This window comes from Strix uralensis, chromosome 1, assembly GCF_047716275.1.
Source record: "Strix uralensis isolate ZFMK-TIS-50842 chromosome 1, bStrUra1, whole genome shotgun sequence".
Lineage (NCBI taxonomy): Eukaryota > Metazoa > Chordata > Aves > Strigiformes > Strigidae > Strix > Strix uralensis.
The window spans coordinates 174,838,986-174,851,158 of record NC_133972.1 but is presented as its reverse complement, the minus strand read 5'-3'; the positions used below and the strand labels follow the sequence as shown (position 1 = coordinate 174,851,158).

General features: G+C 63.0%; 1 protein-coding gene across 1 annotated transcript; it reads left to right on the top strand.

Moving 5' to 3' along the window:
- The first annotated feature begins 88 nt into the window (after nt 1–88).
- Nucleotides 89–10,945, top strand: MAF1 (MAF1 homolog, negative regulator of RNA polymerase III). Its single transcript, XM_074889647.1, has 8 exons — nt 89–414; nt 3,490–3,628; nt 6,118–6,246; nt 7,034–7,199; nt 7,568–7,689; nt 8,139–8,258; nt 8,714–8,833; nt 9,184–10,945. The coding sequence occupies exons 2-8, from the start codon at nt 3,546–3,548 to the stop codon at nt 9,203–9,205; spliced, it is 762 nt and encodes a 253-aa protein (XP_074745748.1). The 5' UTR covers nt 89–414; nt 3,490–3,545; the 3' UTR covers nt 9,206–10,945.
- The last annotated feature ends 1,228 nt before the right edge of the window (nt 10,946–12,173 follow it).

Below are 12,173 nucleotides of genomic sequence, written 5' to 3'. Positions count from 1 at the left end.
TCCTGACTGACGTCCCTTTAAGCCAACGGGAGAGGAGATCCGCGGCGATTGCTAGGCCCGTCCTCCAATGGGGAGGAGCGGGCTGTCAGCCGCCGCTGGGGACGGACGGGCCGCGGGTGGGGCCTCGCCGGTTGTTGTCGTCCGGTGCCTGAGGAGAGGGTCGGCCGCTCGCCCGCTCGCCCGCCCCGGGGGACTCCCAGGTCTCGCTCAGCCGCTCGCTCCGTCCCGAGCAGCCGGGGACATGTCGAGGTGGGCGGAGGCCCGGTGGGCCGGCGCCAGACGGCGGACGGCGGCCGCGGCACACTCGCCCTCCTCGAGCTTTCCCCGGAGACGCCTCCCTTTACAAACGCCCCGAGCTTGAAGGAGCAGTTCACGGCGAGGAGGCCCCGCCGGGACCGAGAGCAGGCAACGCCGGTAAGCCCGCTTCCACCGCCGCCCCCCCTCATCCCCTCGGAGAAACCACCACCCCACCCCACGGACTCCCGCGGGGACTACAGCTCCCAGCGTGCATCGCGGCCGGCGCCCAGCGCCCGGGAGCGCGCGGGCCGCGCGGGGCATGCTGGGAGTTGTAGTCCGCCGTGGAGGCCCTCAGCCCTCCGCGCGGGGCATGCCGGGACGGCGCTGCCGGTCCCCGCCCGCCGGGCCCTGTCACCTTCAGGGCCCGGCCCGTTGAGCCGCCTCCCGCCCGGTGTCCGGAAGGGCCGGACGGGCCCCGGGAAGGGGCTGTGCTGGCTGCTAGGGCCTCGGGGCTGCTCTGTGGGCCCTCCGGAGCAGCCAGGCCGCGCCTGGGCCTGCCTCCATTTTTCCGTTTGTGGTGCCTGCGCCAGCTCCCCTTTAATCCCGCTCTTCCTCCTCCTCCTCCTCCTCCTCCTCCTCCTCCTCCCCCTCCCCGTCTCAAGGTCCCTTTTGCGTCCCCGCCGACGCTCTGGCCTCCCTCTCAGGTAACGCAGGGAGTGTCAGGTCTGATTCCTCCGTGGGGAGACCCTTGAGCTGCACCCCACCACTAATGGCCTTCATCATGAAGAGGAGACAGCTAATATTCACAGGCCGACTTCCCTTACCCCAAAATTATCCATTTTGCTTTTTCCTTTTCCACTTTAGGTTGTTTATTACCTCACCTAGGCTCAGCTTCTGCCGGCTTTTACATGGGGTGGCTTTCTGTGGGTTCTGCTGTGTGGTCCCCGCTGGCACCGAGACACGCCGTGAACCCCATGATACCCAAAACCCATTAGATTAAGCTGGTTTAAATTTAAAATTAGCCCTCTGCAATGTTTTTGGCCTGCCTCCTCAACGATGTTTGCTGTGTGCTAAACCAGCTGGCGTGAGGAAGGAGACCGAGCCGTGGTTTCAGGGCCAGGCATTGCCTGCCTGGGGTTGAGCAGAACCGTAACCGTGAAAGCTCCCTGCCCTCAGCCCCACGGGCGCTGCGGGATGGCTCCTTTCTGCTCCACGCAGCCCCGGCAGCTGCCTGCTGCCGTCTCTCGGCACCGGGTGGGTGTTGCCATGCCAAAGTGCAGTTGAACGCCCCATTTAACACCTTTCGACCGTGGCTTGGGTTAACGGCGCTTTTCTTCTGCCGCCTGAGGTAGCGTCTCCACCTGTGCTGGGGTGAGAAAGTCCATATCCCGTGAAATTCCCGCTGTGGGTGAAACGAGCCGCTGTCTGCCAGCGTCGGAAACGGGCTGAGCTTTTGTTCGCTGAGGGCTCGCATTAGTCCTTCCCGTCTCATCCTTGCCAGGTCCGAAGCGGGCTGACACATGGTCCCAGCTTCCCCCCAAGAGCGATTCTTCAGTGGGAAGCAACCACCAGCTCCAGATTTCACGGCATCTATCTCCTTTCTCTGGCGTCAGCAGCTTCGCAGAGCGCGAGGAGCAGAGCTCGCTGCTTCAGTGCAGCTCCTGCGTGCCGGGAGCTCTCCCTGCAGAGCGAGGGGTTGGGCGCTGGGGCAGGTTTCGGCGTCTGAGGGATCTGTCGGCTCATGGGTTCAGAGCAGCATTTTTGCTTGAGCAGCACAGCTGCTTCAGGTCGCTGTTCTATTGCAAACGCTCAACTTGCCTCCTGCCTTTTGCATCATTAAAGAGGTGTTGGGGAGCGCTGCCGGCTGCTTGCTGTGCCGGGGGGAGGGAGACGTGCTTGTGGCGTGAGGACGCTCCAGCAAATGTTCCACTTTCTGCCCCTGTATCCTGCAGGTTGACATTTGATTCCACAATTTTCCCTTCTCTGTCTTCCCAAGTCTGTCCCTGAGCTCGTACCTCTTCCCTTTCACTCACAGCAAGAGAGAAACGGTCGGGCTGGCGCAGGGGCTGCTGGAGGAAGACCTGATGGAAGGCTGATCCAGGCCGGGGGGGCTCACAGACCAAATACTGGTGCTTTAACAAGTCGAAAGAAAACAGAGGCGGGCACGGAAGCAAGTCGGGGCGGTGGGAACTCGCTGTTTGTCTGCGCCTGGGGAATGTCTTCCCCCTTGGAGGGCTATCGATCCCCACAGCAGCCGATATTTGATGCCGATTGGGGGTTGCGGAGCCATTTTCTGCTCCTTGGCGGGTGGGAAGAGCTGCCTACTGCTTTCCCGGTCGCAGGCCGGGGTGGGGGGCTGCCAGCACCAGTTCCTGGGTGGCTCAGGCTATTCTGATCAGTGGCTCGGGGTTGTGGTGAGCCCTAAAGCTGCCTGGCAGAGACGGCGTTTCCTTGAGCGCTGCTTTGGCTGGCACAGCGTCGGGTTTACTCACGATGGGCAACATCACTGTAAGAGTATCCTTGGCCTTGGCACGGTGTCGGTATCACGGGCATGCAGCGTCCCCCTTCCCGCCTCCAATCCTGAAACCGAAGGACTGGGAGTTGTTTTTCTCCCACCCTGTCGTGGTGCCTGGGACAGGGGTGGGGACGTATCTTCCCTGGGAGGTGTGGAAGGGGTCGCTGCTTCCCGAGAGCCCCGACACCGCTTCCCCGCCTGTTTACAGCTTCTCCTGTTTCAGTCCCGGAGAGGCCCCGAGCTGGGGAGGGAATGTGGGCCGGGGCCAGGCACCATGGAGAGGCCGCCCTCCCCCTTCTCATCCAGCCATCTGCCCGTCCTCTAACCAGTTAACCTGTTAACTACTCCCCATGTCAGTGCTGCGGGATCTGGCAGACCATGGAGGAGCAGCTCCCCAAGGGGCTGCGGCAGCTGCCCCAGTCCTGCTACCGGAGCCCACCCTGGGGCCTGGCCGGGGGGCGTCCGTGTTGCCTCCAGCCCACGGCAGAGCTGGTGCCGTGCACTCCTCCCCAGTTTTGGGGGAGAAATATCTGCCCAGAGATGGGGGCACGGGTGCCCATCTGTCTTTTTGCCCTGCCCGGAGGGGGTGTGGGCTTCCCGGCTCTCCCGCTGCGCTGCCTGCCAGGCATGCGATGCTTTAGGTTGGAAAAGATCCTTAAGATCGTCGAGTCCGAGGTGGCTGAACTGCATCCCGCGGGCTCCTCCTTCCCCGGCTGCGAGGGTCTCTCTCTTTGCAGGATACGCACATTTTGCAGCAGCCGTGGCACGGGGAATCGCTCCGGAAGCCGAGACAATGAAGCTGTTGGAGAACTCAAGTTTCGAAGCAATAAACTCTCAGCTGACGGTGGAGACAGGCGACGCTCACATCATCGGCAGGTGAGTGCCGGCTCTGGCGGGGAAGCAGGGCTGCTTTCTCACTTTTTTTCCTCAGAAAAGCATCAAAAAGCAGGCAGAGGAGAGGCCGCGCTCACTTAGTGCCACGCTCTGCTCTTGCGCCGCGACTCCCTCTGCGGCCCCCTGTGCGCTCGCTAACGAGGAGGTCGCTCGCTAACGAGCAGGTCCCTGGCTCTGCCCCAGCACTCTGCCCACAACCCCATCGGGAGACTGGGGGGTGTCGTGTCCTGGGGCGAGGGCCCTGAACCGAACCGTAGGGCGCCACGGGGTGAGACGCGAGGTGTGAGGGCTCAGGAGCTTGTTACGGCCAAAGAGGGGACACAGCTCGTACGTGTAGCTGTCTCTTATTAGTATATTGTAATTATTCAGTAATTCTTATTCATCTTTACTCGGGAATTGTTAGTAGTCTAATTATTACAGAGGAGGAACGATAACGCAGTGAGGGCACCCCTATTCAGAGAAACCCTCTAGGAGTAGCTTTAATTACAGTAATGGCAATAACAATAGTATTATTACTATTTAATTTTTTGTAAGTTATTACAATTTAATTGCAACACGCACTCGTGCTCCTGTTTCAGTCCCTCTTTCTGGAGGTGGAGCTCCCTCCCGCTGGCTCTTGCAGGAGGCTGGTGAGCTGTCGCCCTCTGGGTCCTTCCCCGGGAAGATGATGATGTTCACGTTGATGATTTCTCCATCCTTGCTTTAGGATGCACCTGGGGTCATTTTTATACGTTCACTAACGCGCTTCAACACCTTCGCTCTTTCTCCTTGGTCCGCAGCCCTGTCTTACAGCCGAATTCTGTGATTCTGTGATTCTCTGAATTTACACAGTGCCTTTTCTGTACACTGGAAACTATCCATTTGTCCTCTCTGCTGCCCCTAAAACCAGTCCTGTCCAGTCCAGCTCCCCATTTCTCTAGCTGACCGCTGGCGAGCTGTTCCTGTTCCTCTGGTGCCGGGCCGGGCCCGTCTCGTACCACCTCGGTACAGAGCTCACCGGCAGCGGTGATGTCGTGTCACGGTGCTGGGGGGGGTCGGCGGTGCTGGGGGTTTCGGGGCACAAATCCAGACCCCATGAACTTGGTTTTGCTTACGAGGGACACGGGCGCCAAGGCAGGCCACGAAGGGAGGACGATTCCTCATGGATTGCAGCTGCTGCCTCTTTCCCACGGCCGTTCTGGTGCCGTTTTGGTGTGATTGCGGCTCAAACACTGAGCGACATCTCCCCTCGAAGCAGGGGGCTCCGAACAGCCCAGGCCCGGTGCTGGTGGGACCTTCTTCCTGTAGCCCTTGGTCTTCTCCTCTCTGGGGCGGGGAAGCCCCAGAAAGGAGCAGCACTGGGATCCAAGGAGCTTCCTCGGCGATCACCGAGCAGCTGGAAGCTCTGGCAGCAGCTTTCTGAGTCGGGAGGGTGGTGCCAGGGCAGGCACTTGGCGGCCAGGCAGTCCCTGGGGTTGGCTTGTCCCCCAGCTGCTGGTAAAGAAGCCGGTAAATGATGGCCTGGGGGCGACCAGAGTGATTTTCTGTACAGTTTGGGTTGGGAGGGACCTCAGAGATCATCCAGTCCCACCCCCTGCCATGGGCAGGGACATCTTCAACGAGATCAAATTGCCCAAAGCCCCGTCCAACCTGGCCTTGAACCCTTCCAGGGAGGGGGCAGCCACAGCTTCTCTGGGCAACCTGTGCCAGGGCCTCGCCCCCCTCACAGGGAAGAATTTCTGCCTTAGATCTGATCTAAATCTCCCCTCTTTCAGTTTAGACCCATTCCCCCTCGTCTGATCCCTCCCCACTGGTGATGAGGCCCCCCCCCCTTTCCTGCAGCCCCTTTCAGTCCTGGGAGGCTGCTCTAAGGTCTCCCCGGAGTCTTCTCCAGCTGAATCCCCCCAACTCTCTCAGCCTTTCTTCATATAAATGTTCCAGCCCTCAGAGCTGTCCAGGCACCTCCGACAGGCTCCTTTGGCCGCTCTGCGTGTGTCGGCGTGGGGAGGCTCAGGAGCCGGCAGCCATCTCGGCTCGGGGCGGCAGCGAGAGCTCCTTCTGCTGCGCCGGCTGCCAGGGGGTTGGTCCTTCGCCAGCTGCGGACCTATTTTTGGTCCTGGCCAAAGGGATCCTTTTCAGGCTTGTCGCTGGCATCGGTTTGGCTGCCTTCTGCCTCTCTCTAGCTTCCCGTGCTAGCAGGGAGGCCGGGAGAGCATGCTGGGATGGCTCCAACCTCCCCGTTCAGCCCAGCCAGCCCCATGCGCGCCCTCGCGGGCCAAAATTCTGTATCTCCGTAGGTTCAGGACAAGGGCCCTGGGGGCAGCCCTGGCTGCCTGGCACATGCGGTGGGTCGCTCCTGGGGACTGGAGATCCTTTGGCTGCGCTGGCCGCGGCGCTGGGCCGGGACCTTGGCGGTGCTGGTAGCCAGGTCCCGCTGCGACTGGGCTAGCATCTGGGCTGGCCTCTAAGTGTGGTGCTGGGTGTCTCCGCAGGATCGAGAGCTACTCGTGCAAGATGGCTGGCGACGACAAGCACATGTTCAAGCAGTTCTGCCAGGAGGGCCAGCCACACGTCCTGGAGGCCCTGTCGCCTCCCCAGACCACGGGGATCAGCCCCAGCAGGTACCAGGGGCTGGGGCGGTTTCTCTGCCGCGCTCCACACCGCAGGCAGTGGCGTGTCTGGGCAGGGGCCGGGATTCCTGCAGGGAAGGACCCTCCTTGGTGGCTGGTGTCGTGGCTGTGGCCTAGGGCTGGCTTGTCCATAGAATCACCAGCTCGCCGTGGTCGGGAAAGACCCCGGAGCTCCCCGAGTCCAACCGTCCCCCCGGCGCTGCCCAGGCCCCCACTAACCTGCGTCCCCCCGCGCGGCTGTTAAACCCCTCCCGGGCTGGCGACTCCCCCGCTGCCCCGGGCAGCCGGTTCTGCCGCTCGACGACCCTTTCGCTGGAGAAATTGTTCCCAACGTCCCACCTAAACCTCCCCCGGCGGCGCCACGTCAGGCCGGTTCCTCTCGTCCCGGCGCCGGGGAGAAGGGACCGACCCCCCCCTCGCTCCAAGCTCCTCTGGGGCAGTTGCAGAGAGCAACGAGGTCTCCCCTGAGCCCCCTTTTGTCCAGGCTGAGCCCCCCCAGCTCCCCCCTCTCAGGACTTGTGCTCCAGCCCCTTCCCCGGCTCCGCTGCCCTTTGGACGCGCTCCAGCCCCTCCGTGTCTTTCCCGGAGCGAGGTTCCGGGCGAACCCCCGGGGTTCGAGGGGGACGAGCCCTGCCCGGGTCCTGCTGGCCACGCGCTCTCCGACACCAGCCGGGGATGCCGGTGGCCACTGTGGCCACCCGGGCACGCTGCTGGCTCGTACTCAGCATTGTCCCAGGCCACGCCGGCACCGCTGCTAACCTGCCGTTCCACCTCCCAGGCTCAGCAAGAGTCAGAGTGGCGACGAGGAGGGACCTCTGAGCGACAAATGCAGCCGCAAGACCCTCTTCTACCTGATAGCGACGCTCAACGAGTCCTTCCGCCCGGACTACGACTTCAGCGCCGCCAAGAGCCACGAGTTCAGCCGGGAGCCGAGCCTCAACTGGGTGCGTGAGCTGGCTCTGCAGGGCCTCCCTCCCTCTCTGTGTCCATCTGTCTGTCCGCAGACGGAGCGGGAAGCATCCTCTTGGGTTGGGGAATTTCACCCTTTTTGTGGAGAAGCTTCGAGGAAGCCGCCATGCTCTTCGCAGGCACCCAGCGTGATCCCTGCAGATCCTCTGCTGGGTTTTCCCTCTCCAGCCAAGCCCCTTGCCTCCACCTCGGGGCCCTGAGTTCCCTGGGCCGTCTCACTTCTCCCCCTCTGCGGTCCTGGTCGGGCTCCAGCGTCTCCTCTCGATGCAGGGAGGATGAGGAGGGTGGGAGGGGGGCAGGCAGCAGCTCCACTGCTCCTCACACCCCTGCTCCGTCTCTGTAGGTGGTGAACGCTGTCAACTGCAGCCTCTTCTCTGCCGTGCGGGAGGATTTCAATGCCCTGAAACCTCACCTGTGGGACGCAGTCGACGAGGAGATCTGTCTGTCCGAGTGTGACATCTACAGGTAACAGGGCAAGCGCTCGCCCCTGGGCCTGTGGAGGAACACAGTTATTTTCCCGTGAAAAGTTACGTTTTGGGGACTTTGGGGCAGGGGGGCTCCTCACTGGTGTTTGCTGGCTCCTGTGGAGGGGGAACCGCTGCTGCCCTCCCCTCCCATGCAGGACTTTCACCGCCCTGGAAATCTGCAGCAGCTGGGCTGGCTCTCACCCTCCTTCTGCAGCCGGCCCGCAGGCACACGGGGCTTCCTTCCACCCACACATGCTGGCCCGCAGCTCTGACCAGCCCTGTGCTGCCTGGCTCTGGGGGCACCATCTCACTCCTGCATGCTCGCTGCCCACCGAGGCAGCTCCCCGCTGGCCCAGCCTCCCCCTTTCCCTCCCCCTTTCCCAGCGGGGTGGGCGCTGGGAGCAGAGCCCAGGGCCACCTTTCTCACACCTCCTCTTGCCATTGCAGCTACAACCCCGACCTGGATTCGGACCCCTTTGGAGAGGACGGCAGCCTCTGGTCCTTCAACTACTTCTTTTACAACAAGAGGCTGAAGAGGATTGTCTTTTTTACCTGCCGTTCCATCAGGTCGGGCCACACAATGCCTCTGAACCCACCCTAAAAAAGGGATTGCCCTGCATCCCGCCAGAGGAGGCTCCTTTGGCCCCCGAGCCGGTAGATCTGTGCTGGGGACCGGCGCTGACGCATTTTCCGAGGGGGATGGAGCTCAAGCAGAGCCCGGTTCCCTCCATCCTCCTGAGACATGTGAAGGAGAAACTGTGGGAGCCGTGGGAAGCGGGGGGAGGCCCTTTGCCTGGCACCAGGCAGCTGCCTGCAGGGATCCGGGAGGGGGGCAATAACCCCTGGGGGGGCATTGCCCGTGGCCAACCCCTCCTTCCCGTGGGCTCGATTCGGGTGCAGAGGAGACTTTGGGCAGGGACCTGCGTCCACCGGAGAGACGAGCAGGATCTACCCCACCCCTGTGACGTGGCGGCACGGAGGGGCGTCGCTGGGCTGACGCGGTGCCACCCCTTTTCCTCCAGCGGGTACGCGTACACGCGCCCGGAAGCTGGCAACGAGCTGGACATGGATCTCGGGGAAGAGGACGCGGAGGAGAACGGGGATGGCGGCGACGCTGAGAGCGGCAGCATCGAGGAGGAGAGGTGTGTGAGTTCAGCGGGGCAGCTTGGCCCGGAGGGCTGGCTGCTGAGGGGAGAGGGGCTCCAGCTCCCGATCCAAGGGAAGAGAGTGGCTCTGATCCTGCTCCAAGGGGGTAGAGGGGCTCCAGTTCCCATTCTGAGGGGTCAGAGGGACTCCAGCTCCTGCTCTGAGGGAGAGAGGGGCTCTGGCTCCCATTCCAAGGAGAGAGAGGGCCCCCAGCTCCTGTTCTGAGGGGGCAGAGGGTCTCTAGCTCCTGCTCTGAGGGGGCAGAGAGGCTGCAGCCCCCACTCCGGAGCCCTCGTCCTGCCCTTCCCGCTCGGCAGCCCCGTAACACCCATCCTCTCGCTCCCAGGTTGCAGGTGATTTGCATGTGAGTTTTTGGCCCCGCTCCGAGGCGCCCGGCAGCCCTCCCCACCCGCCCTCCTACCTGCGTCCTGCCGCCGTCACCCCGTGCTCCCAAACCGCCCCCGGACCCAGCGGCCGCGATGCTGCTCTGCCCCCCGCCCCGCGTACACTGGAACCCCCCCACCCCATGGCCCCTCGCAGCGCCACAGACTGAAAGCGCCCGCGGCCTCTCGCCCGAAGACGCGGCCCCTCACTCCGCCGCCGCCGGACGACCCCTTTCCCCTCACCCCCGGGGGCTGCCGCGGCGCGGGCCAGGACTCACCGGACAGCTGTGGAGGGGGGAGCTCCGAGAAGCTTTGCTGCACTTTATCGCTGATCTTGTTGGCTGCACTGACCTGCAAACTCCTCGTGACGCCGAAGCCAGCCTGGATTTCCCTCGAGCACTTTTTCGTGACCCAGAGAACGCCGTCCGTGCCCGGTGAGGGCCGCCTCTGCCCGGCCGCCTCCGGAAGCAGCGTTGTTGAACTCCCCACGAACTGTCCTCAGCTCCTTCCCCGGAGAAGAGTCCGTTTGTTTCAAAGAGGTTTGCTTTGCTCTTGCCCTCCCACAGTGGTTTTTCTCCGATGTTTCGGTTTGGTTGGTTTGTTATTTTAATCTTTGCCGGGTGCTACCAGCGTCCTACGGGCGAACGCTGGATGGGACGCCTCGGCCCACACGCCCCCCGTGATTTTCTTCGGGGATTTTTTTTTAAACCGCACCCCACTTTTGGCAGTCTGGAGGCCAGCGTGTGGCGGGGCAGCAGCGGCCCGGCTCAGCCCTCGCCGGGGGGGGCTGCAGCAGCTGGATTTGGGGGTGAGCTGGGAGCGCGGTGCTGCTGCTCCCACCCGCGCTTCTGCCCCCTGTCCCCTCCGCCACCGCGGGGGTGAACCCCCCTCCCTGCCCAGGCACCCCGAGCTTTTTTGGGGGGGGCAGTTTTTGGCAGGCTCAGGGCAGGGAGAGCTCAGCTGAGCACACGCACAAACGAGGGGCAGTGGCTGCCGCAGCATCCAAGCTGCCTCAAAATGTCCCCCTGCCCCCTCAAAGAGGGGCCCAGTGGGGCAGCGCCGCTGCCACAGCTCCTTACCCCCCCCCCCCCCCGCCGCTCTTTCTGGGGGAGTTTTGGGGGGGTCTCCCTCTTCCCAGGGGGCTGAGCAGCTTTTGGAAGAAGCTGGTCGGGGAGATGAGTGGGTGCCCTGAGGCTGGAGACACCCCTCACTTCGGGGGGACTCCCATGGGGGGGTCCCCCACGTCCTTGGCCTGACCTTGGCAGGAGGGGAGAGGCTCTGGGTGACGTTGCAGACCTGGCTTCAGGCTCGGGGTGCAGAGGGAAGGCAGACAGACTGACAGACAGGCAGGCACCTTCCCCCAGTGCCGAGGGTGCGGAGGTGGGTGCCGGCAGCTACCGCGGTGGCTCCCCCTGGCTCCCTTCCCTTGCAGTAGCTTGGTTTGAACTTGGAGTTTGTTTCCTCCTCCCTCTGGAGAAGGGGAGCGGTTTGCCTCGGGCTCCCCCCTTTTTCCACCGCAGCTCCAGGGACCCTTGGACCCTCTCCCTGTCCCCGGTGGGACAGAGCAGGATTTGGCCCGGTCCCCTCTCTGCCGTTGTCTGCCCCCCTCCCAGCGCGTTGCTGTGGCTGCCTGCCCCCCCCCGCCCCCCTGAGCCCCATCAGGGAACTTGAACTTCACGGCATAGCAATGTATCGTTACACCAATAAAGGTTTTCTGTGATTCGCCCCCCACCCCCTTCCTTCGGGGACCCCGCGGGGGGTGACATCGGGGCTGTGGGAGGTACTGGGGGGTTATGGGGGTGTCCCCCTGCTGATACGGTGCTCAGAGCCCGCTGGGACATGCCAGAGGTGACGCGGCCGCAGTGCCACGTGGCCCCGGAGCCAGGACGGGCTCTGTGGTTTCAGGGCTACCGGCCCTGCCCGGCTCCGTGCCACCGCCGAGCTCCCGGCACCTCCGGCCACCACGGGCCGTGCCACCGGCGGGTCCTTCCCCACCCTCCCGCTGCGGTCCCCAGCCGTGCTGGGGCTTCGGTGTGGCGCCCACTCGTCCTCTGACGCTTAATGAAGGGACCTTGTGCTCCTTCATTAATAAAAATATTAAATACCACGGCGGCGGGACCCGCAGCAGCACGCAGGTTCCCAAGCGCCGTTAGCGAGGCACCGACTAACGAAGACAGTGGCCATGGCAGCGGAAACGGTGTTTTCCCTCCGCGGGGAGCGCAGCCACCCCGCACCGTGCCCCGAAGTGGATTTAAGGGGGTTTTGGCTCTTTGCTTGCTGGAGATTTTGTTGACTTTGGCGGAGTTGGTTTTGTTTCAAAGACTTTTAAGCTGGAGATTGTGGTGTCCAGAAATCCCGGCTGTGGCGAAGCCAGCGGCGCCATCAGCTGTTGGATACCTCCATCCTCAAACGGCACTTTTTGGGTATGAAACAACGTCTTGGTGAGTTTTCTCCTCCCAGCTGGTCCGTATTTGCTGCGGGATTGAGCCCGCTGGGAGGATCCGAGGCGACCGTTGCTCTGGCTCACCCTGTGTGGAGAGGGAGAGCGGTGGGGAAGCTCTCGTTAAAGGGGGACGCTAACGAGCTGTGCCGCAGCGGGAAGACTGACATTGGTCGCTGCTGCGTGGCGCAGGCTGCGGTTCAGGGTGTGCGGGAGCTTCCTAGTGCAGCCGTGACCAACTGTGTGGTGCAAATTCCACGTGAGAGGAGGGGAGGCGGCTCCCTGGGCCGTTTGGAAGAGCCGAGGTGGCTCCTGGAGTCATTTAGAAAGACTGAGGTGGCACCTGGTGTCATTTGGAAGAGCCGAGGTGGCTCTTGGAGTCATTTGGAAGGACCAAGGTGGATCCTGGAGTCATTTAGGGGGACCAAGGTAGCTCGTGGAGTCATTTGGAAGAGCCGAGGTGGCTTCTGGAGTCATTTGGAAGCCGCCGTCAAGGGGACCCGATAAACCCCC